Source organism: Rutilus rutilus, assembly GCF_951802725.1.
Source record: "Rutilus rutilus genome assembly, chromosome: 5".
Lineage (NCBI taxonomy): Eukaryota > Metazoa > Chordata > Actinopteri > Cypriniformes > Leuciscidae > Rutilus > Rutilus rutilus.
Window position 1 is genome coordinate 462,012 of NC_140213.1, and position 27,647 is coordinate 489,658.

Here is a 27,647-nt window from a genome sequence, read left to right on the forward strand (position 1 = left end):
ACAGGCGCAGTCACAGACGTCACACTATAAGACAGGCGCAGTCGCAGACGTCATGCTATAAGACAGGCGCAGGCGCAGACGTCATGCTATAAGACAGGCGCAGGCGCAGACGTCACACTATAAGACAGGCGCAGTCGCAGACGTCATGCTATAAGACAGGCGCAGGCGCAGACGTCACACTATAAGACAGGCGCAGTCACAGACGTCACACTATAAGACAGGCGCAGTCGCAGACGTCATGCTATAAGACAGGCGCAGTCACAGACGTCACACTATAAGACAGGCGCAGTCACAGACGTCACACTATAAGACAGGCGCAGTCGCAGACGTCATGCTATAAGACAGGCGCAGGCGCAGACGTCATGCTATAAGACAGGCGCAGTCACAGACACAGGCGCAGTTGGAGACGTAGTCGCAGACGTCACACTATAAGACAGGCGCAGACGTCACACTATAAGACAGGCGCAGACGTCACACTATAAGACAGGCGCAGACGTCACACTATAAGACAGGCGCAGACGTCACACTATAAGACAGGCGCAGACGTCACACTATAAGACAGGCGCAGACGTCACACTATAAGACAGGCGCAGACGTCACACTATAAGACAGGCGCAGTCGCAGACGTCACACTATAAGACAGGAGCAGTCGCAGACGTCACACTATAAGACAGGAGCAGTCGCAGACGCAGGCGCAGTCACGCTATAATATATATTATGCTGTCTTATTGCGTGACGTCTGCGCATGTCTTATAGCGTGACGTCTGTGACTGCGCCTGTCTTAAGTAAGTTATTTTGTGACTGAATAAATCCTGCACCTCTTGCGTTTGGGTCCTCTCTCCAATCCCTGACAAAAGCAACTGGATCACACTGAACAAGGAACTAAACTATTATTGAATCAATAACATGACAGACAAAGAACTGAATTATTCACACACATCAGTATTTGTTTAGAAACAAATAAATTAATACAAATATTGATTTCTTACATTAACACTGCTTTAAAAAATGTATTGAAAATGATTCTCATTAACGGAAGAGGCCTAAATTATGGTCTGTTCATCATACAAATCCTATAGTGCACAAGTTAGGCACTATATTTATGACACTATATGGTGAATATTTGTTTTGGTCCATTTTGGAGCTCAACAGCCCCTGGGTTACTGTCTGCTTTCATTATATCATATGAAAAAGAACAGTGTAAACATTCTGATAAATCTCTCCATTTTTATTCCTTCATATGGGTTTGGAAAAACATGAGGGTGAATAAATGCCAGAATTGTCATTCTTTACTGAACTACTGATTTCTTTATTGTTAATAAAAGTATCATTTTATGAAATTACATAATGTTGTTATAGTTGGTCAAAATTAAAAGACTGGAAGAGGTGTTGATGTGTTTCTTGATGCTGTCACAAAATTTGTGAATAAGAGTAAAAGTATGTAGTACGTTGTGTATGAAGCAATAAGTGCTTTTTCCATGACTAAAGGGTATATAAAGAAACATTGTAGTGGTGGTTAAAAAAGATCAAATAAGATGATTTTGATTAGTCAGTGATGAACTGCTCAACAAAGTTCTCCATGACCTGAAGAAGCAGCACAACCAATGACACAGCAACTACCCAGAATGCACCTCTATCCAGAGCTGAAACAGAGAAGAACAAACATACTTTGATATGAGCTGTGTCAGGCTTTGAACACAGGTATGTGCACTATAACAGTATTAGCGTGTAAAACACTTACTTTGAGAAGTAGAAGCTGCTGCGACCTGGCTAATGGAGGGCTGAGCAACTGGTTTAGCGGCTGTAGTGCTGGTTTCTGTGGCTTTTATGAGTCTAACAGGCCCTGAACGGACAGTGTAGTTGTGGGTCAGAATGCTGTTTACTAAAGTCTTGTCTGTCATTTCCGTACATGGATCAGGACATCTCTGGTTTTGTTTGGTGGTAACACAAAGTTGCACTAGACACTCAACATACATCTAGACAGACAAATGAACAGAGTTTAACAACAGACATGCAAGAAGGATCCACCTGTACATAGAATGTACATAGAGGTTATCAAGCATATTGAGAACACCGATAATGAAACATACAGTGTCTCCCATTACACTCAGAGAACTGAGATCCAAGCGGTAAATTCGAGCAGTTGAAGTTGACGTCAAGATCTCAAAGGTTCCATTTCCAGTTGCACAGCTGAAAGATAGAGAGCTGGGTGAACAGATTTATGATGGAAAGAGAAAGGCATGAAAAAAAAAAAACATGAAGTACATGAAACAAGATGAGAGATTTAAGGGAAAGGCTATTTAATCTGAATTATCTTCATTTGAGATTCCACCAATTATATCACAAAAACTACTGAGTAAGAATTAGAGGTGCCCTGAATCTTTGTCTATAAAATAAACTATAATTTAGCTTTCTACAATTACACTTTAATATCTATGTTACAATCATGTGTTTATTATATTGTGTTGCTTAGAGATTGAGACTGAGGGCCCTATTTTAATGATCTGAATGATCTGTGCGCGTTGTGCACACGCTACATTATGGCTAAACATGCTCCCTTAAAATAGCATCTGAACGTGAATGGTTTTCTGGAACTGCAAAATAGCACCAGCAAGTGCAAGTTCATTCCCTAATTTACCGACGTGCGTCTGTGGAGGGAAAAGTCAAAATAGGGTGCAAAATAGGAATGATACATGCGTCTGTGTACAAAGTCAATTGCGCTGGGTGCAAGACAGGGCCCTGAGACTGAATGCCATCAGTGTAAGTCAGTGTAAATGAGATTAAGGGGGATATCATCAAAACTGCACATCTATCTCTCCTCAACAAGCCACATTATTTTTAATATTCATATCTATAGCACAAATGGCACAGGACAGGAAACATGTCAGTGTTTTGGGTGGAAGAAGAAAATGAGTGAGTGCTGCTGGTCCAGGTGCTGCCACATTGCTAGGGTGGTTGCCGGGTGTTGCTATGCAGTTGCAAAAGGTTTCTAAAGCCCTATTCGGACGGGACTAGTTTCACAGGGGGAAGTTAGAGAAATTTCTGTTTCACAGACGTACTTTGAGATTTTAATCCTGTCCGAATCTGCCATGTCTGTCTTTTTCTCACACAACCTCTGTAAAAATTCCAGAGCAAATTAGCTACTGTTTTTCGTCAAATTCGGCGCTCCTCGGAGAAATCTAATCCCGTCCGAATGCGAATGTCTGTGATTGCCGAAAATGTTTTTTTCCAAAACGCTTTTTCTTGTGTGTTTTGGTCAACGTGAGCTACCGTACAATCTCTCGCTATCGCGCCGGTATTCAAGTTTCTGCTTTTTGCGCACCGATAATGGATGTAGATGTGTTCGGGACACTGAGAAGAAATAAAAAAATGAAATCAACAAGAAGAGCCAAATCACGTAAACTGTTAAGACTGGCTACTGTAATATCAGTTTCAGGTAAGATTACTTTCATTTCTGCACTTAATTACATAACGTGTAAATTATATAAATTAAAACTTTTTATTCCAGTGGGTTTATTATAAGAACCCAGTTCTATAAAATCATGATGATAAATGTTTAGTTTTTTTATACTACAATTTTTATAAAATGTTTACAAAACACTAAATACGTTAGGACGTTTTACTTTATATTTCAAAATGCTTAATTTTAAAAGTACTTAATTTCAAAATACATTTGATCAAATTTCATACGCAATCCACGCATTCTGAACACGTGATCTTCTGCAATGCCCACATGTAAAACACAGACACTCCGACCTCGGTAATAAAAACGGAGATGTTAGTCCCGTCCGAATCCGTACATGAAATCACAGACGTAGGTTGATAAGAATTGTACCTCAAACGTCGTTTGGAAAACTAGTCCCGTCCGAATAGGGCTTAAGTGTGTTTTTTAGTGTGCTGCTATGCGCCTTTTAGGGTGTTGTGGGTGGTTGCATACAGGCCTAAAGTAAGTCCTTATGATATTTTTTTGGGTCACTCGTTCTGAGAACTTGTTAAAATAACCAACACTAATAACTATTAGCAGTAGAAGTAATTTGAGTAACAGATTCAGTCTTTGTCAGGGCTAATGTTGATACTAACCCGTGGTTCAGCAGAGGTCGTGTGTTTACAAAGTCTTGTGTGTCTGACTCAACACAACTGCCCACCATGAGCTCAGTACGGTCCAGTGAGCAGTTGGAAAACACATGCAGGTCCAGCGTCTCCATCCTGCCTGTAGACCGCAGCTCTCGAGCCAAACTGCGCATGCGCGGCAGACGCGTCTCAGCGGCCATAGGGCCCTCTCCGGGGAAGTGGAACTCAATCCAGAAGGACACTGCACCAAACATCTCCACGTCTGAAGGTATGGAGATTTTAAAAGCTGGAGCTTTGACTCGTTGGCCGGGAATCCGGCAGGCGAGTGGGAGAATGAGAGTGGCAACACGGCTTATAGTGGAGTTAGGATTGATGCTGCGTAAAGTGTTGGTGTACAGCAATTCTGAACCTAAATGCTGAAAAATATCAAAGATGACAGACCAATGAAATCAAATGAAATTAAAATGAAATATTTAAAAGAAGCACCACTCACACCTTATGTCGTTCCTATAATTTCTTTAACTCTCATCATTCTTTTTTAAGATTTTAATTTCTCTGCTGTACTCCAAGAAATATATAAACATTTTTTCTGTCATTTTTTCTTTTAAATTTATTTCGTATAATTGTACTGGGCATTTACCTGGTGATATTTCTTTGGTTGTTCAATGCCCATTTAGAATGTGGGCCGTTTTGATTGACCGACCTACATTTTAAGTTAACTGTTTGCGCACTGTAGTGGCAAACAATTTTACATCACTGAATAAGAGACAAACAGGTATCAATTGTATTGACTACTTTTGTGTCAGGATTATGTTTTGTTCTGGTTTGGTTCTGTTCCTGTTAGGGTTAGCCACATGGGGTACTTTTGTATCCCTGTGTGCACCAAACCCATCTTAAGGGTTTGCTGCCAAAAAAGCTAATGTTTTTGTTTCATCTGACCATAGAAAAACCCATGTGTAAAATGAAATACTCCGCTGTATCTTTAATGCTGTGGGCCTAATTTTCTGCCAGAGGTTCTGGACATCTTGTTCAGATACATGACATCACAGCATCACGGATTCGATCAAATACCAACAGATAAAAAATCTAAACCTGACAGCCTGTTCTAGAAATCTTATAACGGAGCACAGGATTGAGAGATTCTGTATGGAGGAATGGTCTCTGATCTCTTGTCAGGTGTTCTCCAAACTCATCAGGCATTATAGGAGAAAACTCAGAGCTGTTATCTTGGAAAAAAGAGGTTGCAAAAAGTATTTAATAAAAGGGGGCAAACAATTGTTCCCAACGTGTTTTGGAGAAAAACATTTATTTCATAATGTGATTTTCCCCCCACTTTCAGTTATTTTACTTCAATGAAAGGCTAGATTTTTGCACATTTTTAAAATAAAATATCAAAAGAATTAAAAATGCAGATTTATTTTTTACAGCCATATTTGATCATATTTACCAAGGGGGCAAACACGTTTTCACACCACTGTATATTAAATCCAAATTACCCATTTTGTGTTATGATATAATTATGCTATATATTATATTATGCTATAAAATATATTATTAGAGAAAATTATTACAGTTTTTTTTACAATTGCTAGGACCCATTTCTCAATATTTACGTCACTTTTTCAAAACTGCACAGTTCTCCTAAGAAACTTTCATCTTGGCACAGCAGTTCACATTTAAATGCACTAAAACTAAAAAAAACACCTTCATTTCTCAAATCAACTTATTCTTTCACCCAACAAACAATTTGTCACTCATAAAATGGTTAGCGTTTTGCCGGGCGGAGGTGTGACTTGACTTCCGGCTCTGCTTTCGACTGGGGCTGGCCTGGGTCGCTGCTGGGTCGTGAAGCTGGCCTGGGTCGCTGCTGGGTTGTGAAGCTGGCCTGGGTCGCTGCTGGGTTGTGAAGCTGGCCTGGGTCGCTGCTGGGTCGTGAAGCTGGCCTGGGTCGCTGAAGCTGGCCTGGGTCGCTGCTGGGTTGTGAAGCTGGACTGGGTCACTGAAGCTGAAGCTGGCCTGGGTCGCTGAAGCTGAAGCTGGCCTGGGTCGCTGCTGAGTTGTGAAGCTGGACTGGGTCGCTGAAGCTGGCCTGGGTCGCTGAAGCTGAAGCTGGCCTGGGTCGCTGCTGAGTTGTGAAGCTGGACTGGGTCGCTGAAGCTGAAGCTGGCCTGGGTCACTGCTGGGTTGTGAAGCTGGACTGGGTCGCTGAAGCTGAAGCTGGCCTGGGTCGCTGCTGGGTTGTGAAGCTGGACTGGGTCGTGAAGCTGGCCTGGGTCGCTGCTGGGTTGTGAAGCTGGACTGGGTCGCTGCTGGGTTGTGAAGCTGGCCTGGGTCGCTGAAGCTGAAGCTGGCCTGGGTCGCTGCTGAGTTGTGAAGCTGGACTGGGTTGCTGAAGCTGAAGCTGGCCTGGGTCGCTGCTGGGTTGTGAAGCTGGACTGGGTCGCTGAAGCTGAAGCTGGCCTGGGTCGCTGCTGGGTTGTGAAGCTGGACTGGGTCGCTGAAGTTGAAGCTGGCCTGGGTCGCTGCTGAGTTGTGAAGCTGGACTGGGTCGCTGAAGCTGAAGCTGGCCTGGGTCGCTGCTGGGTTGTGAAGCTGGACTGGGTCGTGAAGCTGGCCTGGGTCGCTGCTGGGTTGTGAAGCTGGACTGGGTCGCTGCTGGGTTGTGAAGCTGGACTGGGTCGCTGCTGGGTTGTGAAGCTGGACTGGGTCACTGAAGCTGAAGCTGGCCTGGGTCGCTGCTGGGTTGTGAAGCTGGACTGGGTCGCTGAAGCTGAAGCTGGCCTGGGTCGTTGCTGGGTCGTAAAGCTGGACTGGGTCGCTGAGGCTGGCCTGGGTCGCTGCTGGGTTGTGAAGCTGGACTGGGTCGCTGCTGGGTTGTGAAGCTGGACTGGGTCACTGAAGCTGAAGCTGGACTGGGTCGCTGCTGGGTTGTGAAGCTGGACTGGGTCGCTGAAGCTGAAGCTGGCCTGGGTCGTTGCTGGGTCGTAAAGCTGGACTGGGTCGCTGAGGCTGGCCTGGGTCACTGCTGGGTCGTGAAGCTGGCCTGGGTCAGCAGGGCCATCTTGGAGTGACTAAAGGCAGTGGTGGAGCTGGCTCTTTTAGGCAAGAAGTGACGCATATCATGCGATGACTTCTGGGCCTCGATGTAATGCTCCGCAAAGCCGCCTACCGCGGAGCCGAATAAGCCAGACGGGAAAACAGGGGAATCTAAAAGAGCCGTCCTGTCAACGTCCTTAATCAGAGTGAGATTGAGCCATAAGTGACACTCCAGCACCACTAGACTGGCTGTGGCGCGGCCGATGGTTTGGGCGGTGGCTTAGTTGCGCACGGAGCCAAATCATTCTCTTTAAACATAGCCAGATCAAGTCCAGACTCATCCATACGGTGCAGAAGTTTGCTCTGGTAAACCTAGAGTAACGCCATGGTGTGTAGCGCCTGTCCGTCACCAGAGAACGCTTTGGAGGAAAGTGCTGACGTGGTCCTGCAGAGCTTAGAAGGATCAGAGGGCTTAGTCTTCGGGCTGATAGCTGTGGGCGGGCAGAGAGGAGCCGGAACCGTGGAGAGAGCAGCCGAAGAAGAACAATGGATGCGTGCCGAGTAGTGGGAGTGCCATGTCTTTGTGTGTTCCTGATGGACCTCCAGGAAGCACTGGGCTGGGCGCTGGTGGAGCTCTGGCTGCAGGACCCATTCATCGAGTCGGCTGCGGGCGGGCTCTTCTGGGGCCTACCAGTCCAAGCTTAGCTCTTCAACAGCTTTAGTGAGTCTATGCAAGGCTGGCATTATCACTCTGCTTAGGCGGCGGAGTCATCACCGGAGTACACCAACACTTCACAGTCAGAGGCGGCCAGAGACATCGAGTCCAGTTCTTCCTCAGATCCGCCGAATGAGATCATGCCACTCGCGCCAGATGATGGCCGTTGATCCTTGTGGGTGAAGAACACAGGTGACTCTTCAAAGTAAGGGGAAAGCAAGACACGCGGGCACTGGGCTTTCTTCCGCTTCACTGCTCAGCTTGGCGGCGTCGTTTCTTCTTTCGCCTCGGCTCAAGAGGGGAAGGAGAAGTAGGAACGTAGCGTGGCAAGGTTCGGCTTCTCGCGGTGTGGGCAGCTGGAATCCAGAAGCGCCGCCTCAGCGTGGGCGAAGCCCAGGCAAGAGACGCACTCAGAGCTCATCCAGAGTGGGCTGGTGAACCACAGGGGAACACGCTTGGTCAGCTTGCTTAAAGAACGTTTAAGTCTTCTTCGGAGCAGCGAGATGATCTTCGCACTGAAGGAGAAAGATTCTCACGAGATCTGACATTTCTGTGGCCTATATAGGCAACCGACCCCTCCCATTTCGGCGGGCTTAAATGCCATTTGTCTGTGCACTTGCACAGACGTGAACCAATCAGGCTTCAGGATTCGGAGAAAACAGGAGTTTTCCCCCATAAGCGGCAGTTAAAAACTGGTGCAATACGAGTGAACCATATTGAAAGGGAACACTCGTTATTCAATGTTTTCTTTTGTAACATTTCTTTACGAAACAAGCATGATACTCTCTGCTGTTAAGAATTCACTGCAGTTTGTTACATGGTCCATGTTTTTTTATAGATGGTAATGAAACTGAAAGACTAACACTTGTGTAGGTGTTCTTCTACATCTAATTGCTTTGATAGTATTTGATTTTTTTTTAGATATGGATAATATTTCAATATTGTATTACTGTAGAAATGTAGCAAATTGCTGTTTTAAGTTCAAAACCTAATTTAATACAAAACGAAAGGAGTATGTAATCATGTGTAGATTGGCATGTAGATTCCTAGAGTTTTGGTGGTGATTGTGTAAAATAATTAATGCATTTCTTTTTTCTTTTTTTTTTGCCAAAGCAATGATAAATTATCCTCAGTTTATCCCACATAGACTGATGTTGTGATCACTGTGTGAAGAGTTTTGAAAAGGGTAGAGAAATTGGTCCTAGTGATTGTAAAAGAACAGTATATTATAAACATCTTTCGCTTATACATTATGTGCATCTATCACATTGTAAACTTTTGACAGTTGCTACAGTGTGTTCATTATGTAATAAAGTTCTCCTAGAAATTTTCCTATTATGTTATGTGAATAACATAACATTAAATTACATTTTATCATATTATTTTAATACTTATTACATTATGTGCAGTTATTACATTATGAGTTGCAGCAAAAAAAAAAAAAAAAAAAAAACCATTTTTGGGATAACCACAAAAAAAATCCCAAGTTGGTTTAGAACTCTGACATGTTTTCATCCACCAGCTCAGTGCATTTACAAAGATAAATGTACAAAGAAAAAAATATATAGATAAAGTTAGATAAAGATAAACCCTAACCCTAACTGTTATTGCTAGAAATACAAAGACACTAATAACTACATCTATCTGCCAAGTGAGAACATTTCCTACCATTCTCTTGGTTCCACAGCCCGTCAGAGAGAAGGTGGTGGTCACATGGGTTGTGTTGTAAAACACTGGGCATGCCGGATCATTCAGCTGGAGGTCAGAGACATGTAGATTCTCCAGGAAGGACATGGGCAGCACTAGAGACATCTGAAGCTCCCGCTCCTTGCATTTCAACTCTGACAAATAGACATGAGAAATATTCTTACATTTGGAACATAATGAGGGTGAGTGTCACGGTGCAGGAAGGCAGACGGACACGAGGATAAAATTCCACAACAAAGGTTTATTAGTAATTATACACAGGAGGGTTAGACTGAGATCAGACCAGGGGCCCGTTCTTCGTATGTTGCTTAAAACATCCGAGATCAAATGAGACATCCAAGATGATATCATCGTGCTAATCATGATCCGGCTAACTCGGTTCTTCGAACACACTTGCCGGATAGGATTAGTATCGCTGGATTGAGTTATCTGAGATAATTGCGCGTTCATGCGCTGGTTAAAAGGGGATATGTATCGATAGTAGAAACATTGATCAGCAACGCTGCTATTGGCTGCTCAGCGTGGGCGTGGCCAAAGAGCGCGCTCAGTTTTTCTCCTCAGCAGAGCAAGAACTAATAGTCGAAGTTTATTTGGAATTTTAATGTTTAATTAAAATGCCAGGGAACACCTCAAAGTCTGCAAAAGCCAGGAGAGAGGGCTGGCAAAAAGTAGCAGACAATTTAAATCCGTTAGAAGTGGCCATGTTAGATGTTTTTATCACTTATTCGGCGGGGCTGCTGGCTGTCCATCATCATTACGACGTACACCTGAATGGGTGTCCTTACTATAAGAGACTGACGTAGACCGGAAGTCAAGTCAAGTCAAGTCAAGTCATTTTCATTTATATAGCGCTTTTAACAATGTAGATTGTCTCAAAGCAGCTTTACAGAGATAAATGTATAATTTAACGTAAGATTGTTTTGGCTTTATAGCGGTTCTTTAATAAAGTTATTTTATTTTCCAGCTAAAGCTAGTTTTGATTGATTCGCTTCCGTCGCAACGATCATTTGTTTTTAAATTAGGGCCGCCAAGACGACACCATTCTCTCTACACAGACTTTAAACGCGAACCTGTGAGAAACGCTGATGGCGTTCAGATGCGCATTAAGAACGGGTTCTATAGTTATGTGCGTTTGAATATATGTGTGCAGGTTTGGAATTCCCTACAAACCAAGCCTAAACAAATTACTGGTGTTTCCTTATAGTTTTGATTCAGAATTTTATTTTATTTTATCAATTCGGGGTAGATACGCAAATTGAGTTTTCCCGACGACGCGTTATCTGTAGAGTGGGAAAGGGATCCTCCATAGGGAGAGACTAGTTGGCACTTCAGCACTGCGTTGACATCGGGTCCAGGCGAAGGTCCTTCATCAGATCTGGAAACGGCCTGGATCCGGCAGGCTGCGGGAAAACCTTGGGATAAACAAAGACACTAAAATTAGCGTAGATGCCATTCTTCTCATGATGTAACAAGTACATCAGGATTTATGGGAAGTGTTCCCGGTTCCAGCTGACCTAATCTATGCAGCCTAATATTGAATTATAGAAGTCTATAATGTATTATGTGAACGCTCTGTCAAAGAGATGTGTCTTTAATCTAGATTTGAACTGACAGAGTGTGTCTGCTTCCCGGACAATGGTAGGAAGGCTGTTCCAAAGTTTTGGTGCTAAATAGGAAAAGGATCTACCGCCAGCAGTCGATTTAGATATTCTAGGTATTATCAACTGGCCGGAATTTTGAGATCGCAATAGACGTGAAGGACTATAATGCGTTAAGAGCTCACTCAAGTACTGCGGAGCTAAACCATTTAGTGCTTTGTAAGTAATCAGCAATATTTTAAAATTGATGCGATGTTTAATAGGGAGCCAGTGCAGTTTTGACAGAACCGGGCTAATATGGTCATACTTCCTGGTTCTGGTAAGAACTCGAGCTGCTGCGTTTTGAACTAGCTGTAGTTTGTTTATTAAGCGCGCAGGGCAACCACCCAGTAGAGCATTACAGTAATCTAGCCTTGAGGTCATGAACGCATGGACTAATTGTTCCGCATTTGTCAATGAGAGCATATGACGTAATTTAGATATATTTTTAAGATGGAAAAATGCGGTTTTACAGATACTGGACACGTGACTTTCAAATGAAAGATTGGTATCAAAGAGCACACCCAGGTTCCTAACCGACGACGAAGACTTAACAGAGCAGCCATCGAGTGTTAGACAGTATTCTAGGTTATTACGTGAGGAAGTTTTTTGTCCAATAATTAGAATCTCTGTTTTTTCAGAATTTAGAAGTAGGAAATTACGAGTCATCCAATTTTTTATATCAGCTATGCATTCCGTTAATTTAGTGAATTGGTAAGTTTCGTCAGGGCGTGAAGAAATATAGAGCTGAGTATCGTCGGCATAACAGTGGAAGCTAATTCCATGTTTCCTAATGATATCTCCTAATGGCAGCATGTACAGAGTGAACAGCAGCGGTCCTAGTACTGAGCCCTGTGGTACGCCATACTGAACTTGTGATTGATAAGACATCTTGGAAGCGGGAGAGAGAGAAGGAGCTTTGTTGGCTTTCATTTTGGGTCACGCGGTGGCGTGCCTTGTTTTTTGTGTTTTGTTATCTACCGTTTATATTTTGAGTTAATCGTTTGTTTTCTCTCAGTGGTTGTTTTTGTTTACGTTGAACTTGAGTCCTTACGTTTTTTTTCCGTATATTGCTTTATAACCGGCCAGGGAGTAGTGAGTAGGAAAGTATGTCACGTGACTTCCATTTATGCAACACCGAGGGAAACCCGTGTTAATACATCAGGTAAGGAGCGGGTGCTACTATTGTATGTTTTGGTTTTTTTGTAGTGTAGATTAGGTAAGGCGTGCTGAGCGCCATCGACTTTGTTTTTTCTTGTTGTAGTAGTTTAGTGGGGATGGGAATGTAGTTATGTAGATTGTGGGTTTTGTTTTGTTTATTTCTTTAATTTAGCCACGCTCAGGTTCCTACTCCCTGGGCACGGTATTTGTCTCTTTCTTTTGTGCACGTTGGTGCTATAAATAAATATTAGCATTTTCATGATTCAAACCCTATTTTAGTCCTTGTGTCCTTTTGCACCAGCACCTTTAACACGTTAACCAGGTTAACTAATCCGGGAATTATCTATATTATTTTATGCTGTGTTCCCTCATGCCCTTAGCCATTTTAGGGACGTAACAAATGTGCATAAATGTGAATCTCTGAAAATTCTTGAGTCATGCACAGATCCTGGCCATTTTGCTTTCACATTTGTGATATGGAAGATTTTAGTCAACTGCCTTTTTTTTATTTGATATAATATTACTAATCTGGAATATTAAGAATCACAATAGTAACTGGGCTGCACATTTACATTGTGAACCGCCTTTCTGTTCACATAATCCCCTTCATTGAGGCCTTGATGGCAGTCTATGGTCTAGCCTATAGTCTATGGTACCAATCATGTTAGTGAAGCCTGAGTGACATATACTGTAATCGGCATGGTCATGATTGCATGATCTTCATATAAAAATTGCGATAGCCAAAAAAAAAAAAAAAAAAAAATGCTTAACTCACGAGTCACGAGAAAAAATATATATATCTCAGAAAGTGCACTGGACTTCCCGTGTCAGCTCCGCTTATAAAGCCCCAGTCTAATCCTGTTAACATGAAATAAGCTCCCGAGCAGGTTTAAGCTTGCGCACATGTTGCTATGATAGCAAGTCCAGGATGAGCGTCGAAGAACCAAACAATCCAAGATCATGCCAAATCACCAACAATCAAATCCAGCTAACTGAGTTAGCGACGTACGAAGAACGGGCAGAACTTAAATACAAACACAGATTACACTGATTAACAGAACACAGGTGAGACAGATGATGATGATTAACTAAACACAGGTGATACTGCTGAACTAAATGACAGTAACCATGGATACAAAGGAGTGGCGGGAAAAGAACAAAGGAAGACGTGACTACTAAAAATTCAAACAAACACTGACACGTGACAGTGAGACAGGCTTATAACAAGTGAGTGGACGCTTTCAAAGACAGGCCTGTGCTTTGACAAGTCATGCAGTTTTATACATATGAGATGGGTAGATTTGCTCGTGCATAGGTACGTTTTCAGTTTTTTGTGTCATAGATTTTGATGAGTTCAGGTTTTAGTCTTTGGTTCTGTTCAAATAAAATGTTGCATTTTTTGATTACAGAAAGAAAGCCGTGCACACGAATCAATAAAAAATAAAACCAGAATGCAAAAAGATTTAAGAAAGATCATCAATCCACTATGGAAACAATGAACATCATTTGCTGCAGGTCACATTTTTTATCTGTCAGAAATCAGAAATAGAGAGCACATCTGTAGTGTATTGTGATGTATACACTGATAAAAGCAGGACAGTGCACTATTATGTTTTGATTCCAGTGTTTTCTGCTGTGTGACAGTTTAGTGTCCATGTGCTCTTTAATGAAGGTGTAGTTGGTTGCCAATTTCCTTATGGATGTCTGTCAGTGTTACTGTACGTATTAGATAAGGAATACTACAACACCTGAGGTGTACAGTATCTACAAAACGACTGGAGTCTGTCTTGAATAAAGCGCTATATAAATAAAGGTGACTTGACTTGACTTGCACATTAAGCAGTACAGGCCGAAACAATTGTGGAATATTACAGTGCTGCCATGCAAACAAATGAATTATTACCTGTTCCTGGAGGCAAAGGATCTGTTTGTGCTGAAAGAGAGTGATACGAGATTAATAAAGATTATAGGCATGACCTCCTATCGCTAGTTTTTTAAAATACCACTAGGAAAACATGGAGTACATCAGCCTTACTTTGTTGTAGCCATATACACCTGATGCGAGACTGCAGGCTGTGAAACAAACAGAAGAGAGTTTTAACGTGAATTGGTTTTATGAAGTATTCAGGTTGACTCCGTGAGCTCCTTGCTACCTCTGAGTATTTGCAGCAAAACAAATGGACAGCAGATGAGCAAGCTGATTAGGACCTCTGACCCAGGACAGTGTGACGGAGCTCTGGGAACTCCTGCCTGTTTCCACTGGGGAGATGAAGAGGCCCGGTGGGCCAATCACAGCAATTTCAGACACACTGCAATGACAAAAACTAAATTAAAATAAAATCAACTGATACAATGACAAAAGAATTATCATGGTGCTTGAAACTATCTTCAAGCTTCTCTCCCTTTACTCATAACAGTACTAATTATACGTACATATAATCAATTAGACCTGTGACATTTCTGGCTTCACCAAACAGCATTGCAAAAATAAATAACTACACACTACAATGTCTAGTGTACAGGCATTGATACACAAAAGTGTTCATTCTGGAAGGAGTGAAATGATCTGTAAAATGTAGGGGAAAGGTAGGAAATTCCATCTTTGCAAAGTGCAACGAGATCTAAAGGGATTCCGAGTGAAGACGCTGTTACCTGACAGTGTCTTCCACTGAAAAATAAATCTAGCCTGGATCATGGCTGGACAGAGACAGCACTGATGAGCTTGAATAGGAGGTTTATCCATAGAGGACATCTATCACAGCAAGTGCAGAGGCGTGTGGAAGTCAGTGGCCAATAAGTTTTGCTGCGAGTGCAGTTGAGCACCATGACTAGGAAAGTAATGTATTGAAATGGTGCCACTCTGACATATTTGATGAATATGTGAGGCTACAGAGACAGACCTGAACCAGAGGACCAGAAGTTCCCAGGTCCACAGGGCACATTGATGGCTGTTTCTGAGACCGGCCAAATTATTAAGAGTATTTTGACTGCAGAAGATTAAGCACTCGTCCTAGACAGCAGCACATCTGTGCAGATATCACTGACATTTACATTAGGGTCCAGTCAGGTGACATTTTTTTGTCATGTCAGACTAATTTTACTGGATCAGGATTTTCTTTTTTAAGAATGAATTTATAGATGTCTGGTTTAAGAAAGAAGGGCAATTCAAGAAGACCTCTTGGTTGCACTCCAACTGTACTTCAAAATGTCTTTTGATGTTTTTGTGTTCTGCAGAAGAAAGATATTCATACAGGTTTGGACAACAGGAGGTCGAGTAAATGACTGAATTTTCATTTTTGGCTAAGCATTTGAAATAAGAATGACATTCCTTTCTAATGAAATTTGTATTTTCGGTAAATTGATTTGAGCATGAAACGACTCAAGGACTTTAGATATGTCCAAATATAACTGTCCCTGTCTGCGTACCTTGAGTCCACAGTAATAATGAGATGGACTTCTCCAAAGGGCAGGACGTGGATCACAGCGCCCCCTGCTGGACTAACTCCTGTGAACTCGGGCACAGTGGAGCAGTCGGCTCCCCCTTCAACTGCAATAACACATAACCAAGAAATCTATAGTAACACACAGTAAAACTGCCTACAAATGTGCATGGTTCAGCCCTATCTTATCTGTCTTCTTACTTGTGTACAGGGCTTGACATTAACAGTCACTCCTACTAGCCACTTGAATTTTTTTATTTTATATAATATACATTTTAAAATTGTAGTCTTTTAAAAAGGCATCTGAAATAATAGACTAAGTGCCGTGTGGTGTTGTCAAAAATATAGATTTTTCGATACATATCGATACAGAAATATCTGAAACTCTTCCGCAGGATACACTATACTAGCTGTGTGTTCTCGCTCTCTAATCTCTCTGACAGCGAGTGACACACCAACCTGCGTTCCCTCACTCACTCCTTTCATTTGGTCCGGATGAATATTGTTGGTGTTATAGGGCTTGAATTTCAGCGTGGGATTGCACGGATTGAGCAATAATATTACTCAATCCCGCAGTTAATTGCCAGCAGCCATATCACCCTGTAGCCCAAGACTGGTTGCCCACTGAAGCTAAGCAGGGCTGAGTCTGGTTAGTACCTGGATGGGAGACCTCCTGAGAAAACCAGGTTGCTGCTGGAAGAGGTGTTAGTGAGGCCAGCAGGGGGTGCTGTGTGGGTCCTAATGCCCCAGTATAGTGACGGGGACACTATACTGCCAAAAGAGCACCGTCCTTCGGATGAGACGTAAAACCGAGGTCCTGACTCTCTGTGGTCATTAAAAATCCCAGGATGTCCTTCGAAAAAGAGTAGGGGTGTAACCCCGGCATCCTGGCCAAATCTGCCCCTTGGCCTCTGTCCATCATGGCCTCCTAATCATCCCCATATACTGATTGGCTTCATCACTGTCTCCTCTCCACCAGTAAGCTGGTGTGTGGTGGGCGTTCTGGCGCAATATGGCTGCCGTCGTGGATGCTGCACATTGGTGGTGGTTGAGGAGATTCCCCCATCTATGTAAAGCGCTTTGAGGTCTCAGAAAAAGCGCTATATAAATGTAACGAATTATTATTATTATTACTCATTACTCATGTGCTCACACCCAAAGTTCATATAATACAGTATAATGCGTCAGGCCTTAAAATGACAGCAGCCGGATGCCAAATTATGAGATAATATTAAAAAGATCTATATGGCAGTTTTTCCCTATGGTATCGATGTCTAAATTGTGGCCAGTGATAATGCTGAGTGGCTCGTAACTTTGGAAAACCTCTAGGCACAGTGGCTGGTGAGCAGAAAAGTTTATGCTTGTGTACATACACAAATCTAACTATATTATCTAATGTCTATTATCTATATATTTTACATGTAAAAACCTTCTGATCCTTAAGGCTTAAGCTGTAATGCAAGTGTAGGCATACATAGGAACATCTTCAGTGCTGATTAATGAAGATGGTTGAGAGGAAAGTGTTCAGAGCTGGAATCTAGGAAAATACTCTAAAATTTTGATTTGACATAAATTTGAATATATTAAATTTCTATCGATTTTCAATATCAATACTTCATTTGTGTTATGGAAGCAAAGGAATTATTTCATACCTTCTATTATTTTGTACTATTATTATAAAAAACTTGATTGGTATACTGTATATATGCAGTATTTTGGCCCATAGCACTGATATTTTTCAGTAATGATGTTGTTGAATGTGTTTATTTTGAAGGCTTCAAAAAATAGTACTGTAATTCATTAGTTCATTGTGAAGACTGAGATGAAATGCTAACCTGTTATTAAGAGATGCACAGATACAGTGGAGAAAGGCTTTGCCTCGTTGTGAATCTGGTTCTTCACAGACGAAGGAAAATCCTCCACCATGATCTGTATTGAATACTGACCCAAATACCCTCCGCCTTCGTACAATAGTGTACACGTCTCCTTTCAGGGTTAAAACACATGGGTGTTTGGAAGAAACAATATAATAACTTGCAAATTAAAAAAACACTTTAATTGAACTGAATATTCAAAGGTAAAGATGACTGACTTCATTAAGGCGCATAAATTCACCAAGGCCATTCTCCTCATAATGACAGCGAATCTCATCTCCATCCAAATCCATCACATTTACCGGGATTTCCTGAGGACAACCAGCTGTTAACCTGGTATACAGAGATACATGTTTCAAACATACAGTATGTTTTCTATGTGCATTTCTGAAGTGTGTTTGCAGGGCTTTACCTGACTGGAGGAGGCAGCGCCACATATGGAGGCTGGTTAATACGGTTAGTGTCCGGTCTGACAGACAGGTCTGCTCTTGAATACAGTGACACGGCTCCATCATATCTGAAGAGTGAACACAACATATTATATTTTATTCACTCCACAGGTCATTTACTTGGACAGTCTGTAATCACAAACCCAAGCTGAAAAGTAGAGGTGTAGTTTTGAGGGATGGTTTTCTGCCACTGACGGAGGCACCAGCCGGGAGAAGGAAAAGCTCCTTTCACAGGAGAAGAGCTGAGCTGATCGAGGCAGTTCACTTCATTACACACTTCATCCAGGGCTGGACAGGGCAAAGTGGACACCAGACTGTAATGAGCCCTGACCTGCAGGCAGAGACACGGCACTTTAACCCTATCTATAACCCTCCGCTATCATATCCGGCACGTAAAACTCTAAGACCCTTTAAAATTTCAATGTGGTTAAAACGTCAATTTATTAAAATGTGTCACGCTTGCACTGATCATGCTCCTTCTTAAACCCAACAAATTAAAAACAAAGTGTGAATCCTATCGTCCAATTTCATTACTAAACTCTGATACAAAGATACTTAGTAAGATATTGGCAAAAAGACTAGAAAATGTCTTACCAAATATAGTGGACCGTGATCAGAATGGATTTGTGAAAGGCCGTCAGGGATTTCACAATGTACGGATGTTGTTTCATATTTTACATCATAAAAAGGGTTCTCCAGATACAGCAATTTTATCTTTAGACGCAGAGAAGGCCTTTGATAGGGTGGAGTGGCCTTTCCTCTGGGAGGTTCTACAAAGGTTTGGTTTTGGGGAAGTTTTTTGCTCATGGATTAAGTTATTGTATACACACCCTACAGCAGAGGTTCTGACCAATGGAATAATTTCAAGGCCTTTCAAAGTAAATAGAGGCACCCGGCAGGGATGTCCTCTGTCACCACTTTTGTTTCTCTTGGTAATTGAACCATTTGCTATTGCAGTACGGGATGAAAGCAACATTAGTGGAATTAGGATCGGCTTAATAACACACTGCATATCCCTATATGCAGATGATGTTTTATTATTTCTTACAGAGCTCAGCCAATCTATTCCAGCTTTACTCAGTCTCATAAAAAGGTTCGGGAAATTTTCTGGCTATAAGATAAATCAGTCTAAATCCTCTATTTTATTTCTTAATCAAGAGTAAAAGTCAAAATTATCATACTTAACTTCCAGTCTTAACGTTACAGATTCATTTACATACTTAGGACTCCAGATTGTGGCAGATATAGAAAAAATAACCTCACTGAACTTCAATGCCCTAACAAATTCAATTACTAAGTCTGTAGATAGATGGTCAGGTTTACCAATCTCATTAATCGGTCGCATTAATATATTAAAGATGAATACACTACCCAAAATAATTTATTATTTCCAAAATATCCCTTTGCCCCCCACTACCTCATTTTTCACCACTCTACGAAGAATGTTTATCCAGTTTATTTGGAATAATAAACACCCAAGAGTCCGGACATCTTTGGTTTACCTACCATACGATAGGGGAGGATTGAAACTCCCAAATATTCAAGCATACTATTGGGCATCCCAGTTAAGAGCCATAATGTTTCATTTTTCAGCAAGTGCTCCTCCTAAATGGCTAGAAATAGAAAATTTATTTGTGAAATCGAAGATTCCTTTTAACTTGTATATTTATTCAGCCAATATAAAAGTATTACAGAAAAATTTGAGTGGAATATCATTTAATCCAATAGTACTGAACATGATTAATGTCTGGGGGAAAGTACGAATTCATCTAAAGGAAAAAGAGTCTCTATCTGTATTTAGCCCAATATGGGGGAATGATCATTTTGTACCTGGTCAAAAGGATTTAGGCTTTCGACTCTGGGCTCAGAATGGTCTGTGGAAAGTTAAAGATTTATACAAAGATGGCGTTCTAATGTCATTTACTGATATTACTGATAAGTTCCAAATCCCTAAAAAACATTATTATAAATATTTGCAAATTAGGAATTTTATACGTACTGCCCGGGGACAAGGACTCGCTGAGCCAGAGCTAACTAATCTGGAGAGATGTGTGTCTAAACCAAGCCTTGGTGGAGGACACATATCTTGTTTATACAGCATGTTATTGCTAGGTTCTCAGGAGTCATCTACATCCAGATTAGCCATGTGGGAACAAGACCTTGGATTGAAGATAGATAAGGAAAAATGGGAGCAAACATGTGCAAAAGCTCAAACACAGACAGTTAACAGTAGACTAAAACGGTTACAGTACAATTGGCTTATGCGTACTTATATAACTCCGGTAAAACTAAACAAAATTTATAGCAACATACCAGATACTTGTTTTAAATGTAACAGTGCAAAAGGCACATTAATTCATTGTATGTGGGAATGTGATAAAATAAAAGAGTTTTGGAAAGAAATTAATAATATGATATGGCATATAGTCTCAGTGAGATTGCCACTGGATCCTGGGCTTTTCATTATTGGTATTCATCCAGATAACTGGAAAATTAAAAAGGACACTCAAGTATTGGTAGACATGTGTATTCTACATGCCAAACGGCTCATCGCCATTTATTGGAAAAAGATAGAAAGGCCTACTATAACTCGATGGTTAAGAGAAATATCTTCATGCATTGCAGTGTAAAACATAACATATATTCTTAAGGGTAAAGAAGACCAATTTAAGAGGATTTGGAGTCCCTTTTTGTTATTTATTGAGCAAGGGGATATGAACAATATAATAGAGGAGGAACAAAATGCTTGATTAGGTATTACATTCATTCGAAAATATATTTTAATTTGCACTAACCCTATTTTATTTTATTTTATTTCTCTTATCTGTGGCTATTACTGATTGCAGTGTATTGTTAACTCTGACTTCCAAAGTACATACTTTATTATCCAATGTTGGTTTGTGCTATTGCACTTTTCATGTAATATGAGCCCCGGTGTGTTTTTTTTTTTTTTTTTTTTGTACATTATATGTGATGTTACAGACATGTGATGTACCTTGTTGTGTAAGTGTTTAAGAAAATGCAATAAAAACAGTATTACTCAAAAAAATGTGTCAAGCTATTGTTTAATGAAGCTCTTTCTGCCGCGCTCACTAATGCCTGTCGCTCCTCTACACTCAAGGTTGGGAGAGGAGTCTTCAGAGTCTTTTACTCCAACCGTTGGCAGAAGCTATAAGAACAAATATTAATATTTGTGGGTTAACGGTAGCAAATAACCAACATAAGATTACCCTGTATGCCAACAATATTTTGGTTTTCATGGTGAACTCTGAAAACCAAACTTGCATCTAAAGTGTTTTTCATATACTTTATTTAATGCATCAATAACGCTATAAGATGAATGTTTGTATAAAAATGTGAATACAGAAATATAAAATGATGTTTAAAAAAACTGATACTTTAAATATGAAACTAAAATTAAAATAGCTTTTAGGAGGCGTTAGTCACTGTCTTCAGGAGTGAGTCAACAGATTTGTTCCAACAGTACCGAAACACCCCTGTTTTGCCTCAGAGACATAGCCGATATTCTGGGAAATCATGCAAATGTGATAAATAAGAGGGGAAATCATCCAGTGGATTTTTCTTTTACCTTGAATTCTTACTGCCTTCCAGAAGGGTACATCATAGTGAAAGCATGCAGTTTTTGATTGCTTTTTGTACATCGAGTAACACTTCAGTTTCAGTGTGTTTTTATTTGATAAGGACAAAGCATGTTAATGAACATTTGCACAAAATACACAACGTAAACAAGCCGGATTATAGCAACATTGCTAATTCACGTCCGCAGTCCCTAGGCAGGTACACACAAAAACTCATACTCAGCACACAACACTACAAAAAAACAATACCCAAAACACATTAATAAAATTGCAAAGAAAAATGTTTACACACCTGATTTGTCATAAGCCACTTCTTTAGTTGCTCTTTAAAAGTGTGATAAGTAGAACATTGTCTTATTGACTGTGGCAAACTATTATAATATTTGCTCCCGATCACAGATAATACTTTCTGACCAAAAGATGTTCGCCTATATGATACTTCACAATCTCCTCTAATGACAGGTACCAATACCACAATCTGTCCTCTGTTTTATCAATTCTTTCAACAAGCCCATGCCAGACCTTATAAATGAAACATGCATAATTGAACTTTTTTACATTTTCAAAACTCAATAAATTATGCTTTTTTTTAATCATTTTACAGTGATGAAATGAGAGGTGTTTTTTATCCAATGCTTTTATCGCCTTCTTATACAGTGTTTCTATAAACTTTAGTGTTGTGTCACCTGTGAATGACCAAATATTGAAACAATACTGGATATGTGAAAAAATCATTGAATATAAATACAACCTTGCAGCGCCAACTGTCAAGAATGGCCTAATGTACTTAAAATTCTTTAAATTAAATTTGACAATATTAGACAACTTTTTTACATGGCAAAGTAACCCCATTAAACATAAACTCTTTAACAACTTCAAGCTCCTCCCCCCTCAGAAACACATCTGAATGTGCCAACTCTACTAACTTCTACTAAACATCATACACACAGTTCTTTTGTGTTCAATACTAACCCTGTCCTGGTAAGCCAGTCCTGTATTGGTCAAAGTAATCAAGGCTGTTTCAGAATTCTTAGCATGGGTAAAAATTACTACATCATCTGCATTACTATTGTCTTTGATGGTAAAAAGCTGGGTTAATTCATCAACTGAACTCATAAAATGTGCATTAAAATGAGTGGCTATAGTTAAAGAATCATTTACTAAAATGTTGTTAATTTTAAGTTCAAAACTTTTATCAATGTTCTTTTGTTTTCCTGCTCATTTATTAATGGTTTGCCAGATTTTTTCCCATCCCCCTTTGACCCCTCAATAATGTTCATAAAAAAACTGGCTTTAGCCTTTCATAAAGTCTGTATTACTTTATTCCTCACAGAAGTGTATTTATATCGATCAGTTAAAAGACCAGAATTCAGTGATTTTTTTTAAGGAGCTGATCTCTATCCTTCATCGATGTCCTACATTCATTGTTAACCCAGGACAACGTGTTCCCTTTTGTTATCCATCCCCTTCTAGTAAACAACTCAAACACTTCACTCAACTCACAGGACTTCACTCAAATCCATCTCTTTTAAAGCTATTTCAAGATTTTGTTGCTGATTTTTAGGGACTATATCACGATAAGCAGTGGTTTTACATGAATTTAAAAGGCGTTGCTTTGTTAGTTTTATTGAAAAGTTTTCTTTCAGGTTTATTTGTAAACAATAAGATCTAGTTTTAGAATGAGCGGTTATTCGAGTAGGCTGTTCTATTGGTTTTAAATAGTTTCTTTCCTTCCTTTCATTCCAATTAATATTAAAATCTCCCATGATAATTACTTCCTTCATCAAATCACAGTGGTTAAGAAGTTGTTTCAATTTGTCATAAAAATCCAGCTTTGCTGAAGGTTTACGATAGGCCTACAAATTAAAATAAAAGACATTTCGGCAGAAAGTGAGATATCCACACACTCAAGACCAACTTGGCCATTCAATTTGATTAAATTTTAAAGTGATTATACATACAGTAAAACCCCTCCACCCCTGCCCTGCTCCCATCTTTTCTAAAAACATTATATCCAGGCATATTTACTACTGACTCTGAGGAGGAACAATTTAACCAAGTTTCTGATAATCCTAGAGAATCCTAGAGAATCCTAGTCAATATTGGAATTACAAAGTAAATGTTCAAGTTGTTCGCGTTTAGGAGTCATACTCCGGATGTTTAAATGTCCGCCAAACAATCCTTTCATTTTACATCGTGTATCCCAGACAATTTTAGCCTGATTCAAAGTTAGAAAAAATGTGTTGATTGAAGCCTTTTCATTACTACAAGCTGACTTTACATTCCCATTATTTAGTACAATGCGTGTTGGAAAACACCATCGTTGCTTTCTTTAATATATCAATGTCACAATGATACTACCGATATTGTTAAAATATACAACATTACAGTCCAATTTAATAGAAAGGGTTTTACTGAGAGATTGCATTTTGTTGTCGATTCTGATGAGAGAATAGGAGGCTTTATGAACCACACGCAGCGCCTGCCAGACGCCTGATCTTTAGCCGCCATGTTGCCAAACTTCATAATGTCTTCTCGCATGTCGTAAAAACTAAAATTCAGATATTATCATAGATTTTACATATAGCACTCCACTCACATTCCATAGTGAACCATAAAGAGAGGAAATAAATGAGGCCTGAATCAGAGGCTTTAAATCTTGACACATGGGACAAGTCGTCTCTTACAGAAGAAAGATTGAAATGGTTGTTGTAATGAATGAATCTCACCTGTTCTGATCTGTCCTGATCAAGCAACTCAACATTGACCGCTGCGCTGATGATGGATCCGGCAGTGACGTGAGGCAGTGGAAGCATGCAGACGATCCACAGACTGGCCTTCATCACGGCACAAGCCATCGCTAGACACGCCGTGATCAACATGTGAACCATTGAGAATAATCTTTGTAAACTTAGGATACTAAGTCAGTCCATAGTGATTTGTCTATGAACATACTCTATGGAATTTTGTCTTATTATCATGATAAACCCTAAATGTTTCTTTAAATTTCACAACAGCTTGTTCAAAGGTGTTATTTTTATTTTCAAATTCAGGGGTCATTTCAATGGCAAAAACTGTCCCAGTTTGCCTGTCTACGTCCCTCTAAGACAAATCTCTGGCATGATTGTGAAAGAATCAGACGTACCAAAAGCCTCCTGATGTCCCGATGCCTCCAGAAAGATTCCCTCCACTGATTTATCAGTAACTGGGAAAATCTGGGTAGATTAGACAACGTCCAGAACTCCTGTGTGAAATATCTTGTTTCCTAGCATCAACAAGTTAGTGTAATGTTGTAAGAAAGGAGGCCAAACTGGCTTGGTGAGAATTGTTAAGGTATTTCGGTCTATTGTTAAATGATTACGTGTCAAGGAGTGTGAATGCCAGGAACAGACTGTGTGTTTAATAAAGCTCAACATGAAAAAAAACAATCAAATATCCTCATTAATTCTTGTAGAGACACACAAATCAGGCCTGCTTATGGCCAGTACACTGAGAACATGTATGAGGAAAAAACATTTACCAGCCGTGAAGCCGTTTGTTCTTCGCCTCTTGTTGAGCAACACAGATCATATTAGAGCTCATGTTTCAGATCAGCCCGTTTCTGTCACACTAACCTGGACACACACCATGCTATTTCTTATAAGTGTCCTAGACTACTTCTCTGAGTTTAAAGTTGCTAGGTGTTTTCTGTAGCATTTATGTCTTTAACGACATGATTTCAGCATTTACGGGCGGTAGAGATTTAATTACCTTCTGGATCAAAAACTGTTGTTTTCCCCTCTTGTCCTTCAAGAAAATTCTGTGTCGAATGACCTTTTGTTTTTAGACAGACTCCAGGGTTGGGTTGTGATTTAATTCCCATAGGAATCAACAGCTCTATTAGGAGCAATCAATAGAATAGTTTATTGACTCTGTTTTGACCACTGCTGTGTGGCACTAAATTATTTTATTAGGTTTATATGACTCCCACTAAATGCCAGGAGTTTGAATATTACAATTTTGAATTTAGATAATTTGATATATTAACATGTATTATAAACACTATGTAATATTATAACAGGGTTCCTGCAGGTTTCAGTTAGTCAAATTTAAGACCTTTTTAAGACATTATAAGACCATAAAGATTGAAATTTAAGACCTACACGACGCATTGCCAAAAAAATATTCAAATCAGAGAATTCATTTTATTTCAATGAATTCAGTAACTGAAAAAGCATTAACTTAATTTACAGATAAAGCAATCACATTAGTAACCTTCCAGACCCAACAACGCGTGTCAGAGAAAAGAACAGAATCAGATATCATTTTTTTATAGAAAATTGTACTTTGCATATTATAGGCCTACTGTAAAAAACACATAATTAGTTGATTTTAGTTGATCATAGTTGATCATAACTAGAGATGAAATGGCATTCATGAACATTTCATTTAATTATTATAGTGCCAAAAATTACCACTGTTATCACAGAATCCTGTTCAAAAAGTACTAATACTACACAATGAAATCAATTCACCAAGTTTTATGTCGAAAAAACAGCAAATAACAAATAAAATCAGCATCAATACGCACTAACATAAACATTACAATAATACGATTAAAAATGATAGCCAGATTTTATAAGTGTCTTGCAACATGTGATATACTAACATGTACAAGTTCAAATAAAGTTGACAAAAAAGGTTTTTATAAAAAGATAAACCTCACATATTTCAGACTTTAATTTATCTTTTTTGACTCATTCTTTTTATAAAAAATGATTTACTGACATTTACAATACAGTTTAGCTTATCTTTTATTATTAATAGTAAAATTCGGTCCGATTTTCCCGTGGCGTCTGTCGTTGCTATGCAACCATGCACTGCGCTCTCCACAATAACAAAACAGTTTTAGTGGCTAATGGATTTCCACCGCCGAAAAACACTTGCTGTAGCTCTGTTACAAGATTATTTACGGAGAAGAGAAAAACACCCGTAGTGTTTGGGTGCACCCGCATCCTTCATGTCTTTCTTCATGTCGCTGCGCCTGGAAAAAAACGAGCGCGTTGCTTCAATTATAAGCGCGCTCACCGCGCCGTCCGCGCGCCTACATTTTAATGAACTTGAGCTTGAAAAAGACGCGATATGTGAACGGCCTCTTGGCGAGCGACTCCGATACTTTTTTGCTACTTTGTAATAACTTTCTGCGGCCAGCGTTTCTGGAAATGAACGAGGGTAAAATCTTTAAGACCTGACTAAATGAAATTTAAGACCGCGGATGAAAATCTGGCTGTTTTTAAGACGTTTTAAGGCCTTAAATTTAAAGTTCAGAATTTAAGACTTTTTAAGACACCGCGGGAACCCTGTTATAATTACCATCTGCATGAAGCTTTTAACTTGAATCAAATTGCATATTGTCATTCCTCACAACCCAAAGACATACAGCTAATGCTTGCAAGAGTGTGTGAGACTAGTGTGTGTGTGAGTGAGTGTGTGTGTGTGTGTCCTGTGATCCGTGCAGGTGTTTCGCCTCATACGTCCCGAGACACTGGATTACAAACTTCTTCCAATCCAAACCATATTTTATGTTGCAGTTCCTACAAACTAAAGTGATGTTTAATTTACTCCCTAAGAATAATTATGCTATTTATGTTTCTAAATGTTACTGAGGACTCTTACCATGAAACTAGTTAAACAAACTAAGGGTAACAGGACTGGTTTCAACCAAAATCAAAGTATTTGACTGTTGTACAACTCTGACAGAAATTCAATGATGTCAAGACTATAATGTGATTGGTTGTGAAAGCAAACATGATCCAACTTGGCCGAGGATTTATTTCCTATAACAAGACCATATCTGAAAACACACTCTTATAAACTGGCCTTGTGGTCTACAAATCTATTTACACTCTAACCCTTGTGCTGAAGTCAGTTAAAGAGACCTGATTGAGGCCATTTGACTCCAACAAATTAAAAAAGAGA

General features: G+C 40.0%; 1 protein-coding gene across 2 annotated transcripts; it reads right to left on the reverse strand.

Moving 5' to 3' along the window:
- Positions 1–1,203: 1,203 nt before the first annotated feature.
- Positions 1,204–27,558, reverse strand: LOC311291192 (uncharacterized protein). 2 transcript variants are annotated; one of them, XM_084410104.1, is made up of 16 exons: positions 25,440–27,558; positions 24,835–24,954; positions 24,419–24,549; positions 18,234–18,421; positions 18,054–18,158; positions 17,860–17,974; positions 17,603–17,753; positions 15,754–15,874; positions 14,481–14,636; positions 14,363–14,400; positions 14,231–14,260; positions 9,491–9,663; positions 4,081–4,487; positions 2,091–2,190; positions 1,742–1,976; positions 1,204–1,643 (listed from the first exon to the last, which is right to left on the reverse strand). In XM_084410104.1, the coding sequence occupies exons 3-16, from the start codon at positions 24,545–24,547 to the stop codon at positions 1,546–1,548; spliced, it is 2,046 nt and encodes a 681-aa protein (XP_084266230.1). In that variant the 5' UTR covers positions 24,548–24,549; positions 24,835–24,954; positions 25,440–27,558; the 3' UTR covers positions 1,204–1,545. The 2 variants fall into 2 exon arrangements, with proteins under 2 accessions (XP_084266230.1, XP_084266231.1); XM_084410105.1 differs by lacking the exon at positions 25,440–27,558 and adding an exon at positions 25,051–25,127.
- Positions 27,559–27,647: the final 89 nt, after the last annotated feature.

Excerpts from the sequence above, each read along its gene's own strand:
- LOC311291192 (XM_084410104.1), bottom strand. The coding sequence starts at position 24,547 with ATGGCTTGTGCCGTGATGAAGGCCAGTCTGTGGATCGTCTGCATGCTT. Across the intron at positions 15,875-17,602 it reads TGTGCATCTCTTAATAACAG|TTGAAGGGGGAGCCGACTGC; the intron begins GTTAGCATTTCA and ends GTGTTATTGCAG. Across the intron at positions 1,644-1,741 it reads AGCAGCTTCTACTTCTCAAA|CTCTGGATAGAGGTGCATTC; the intron begins GTAAGTGTTTTA and ends TCTCTGTTTCAG.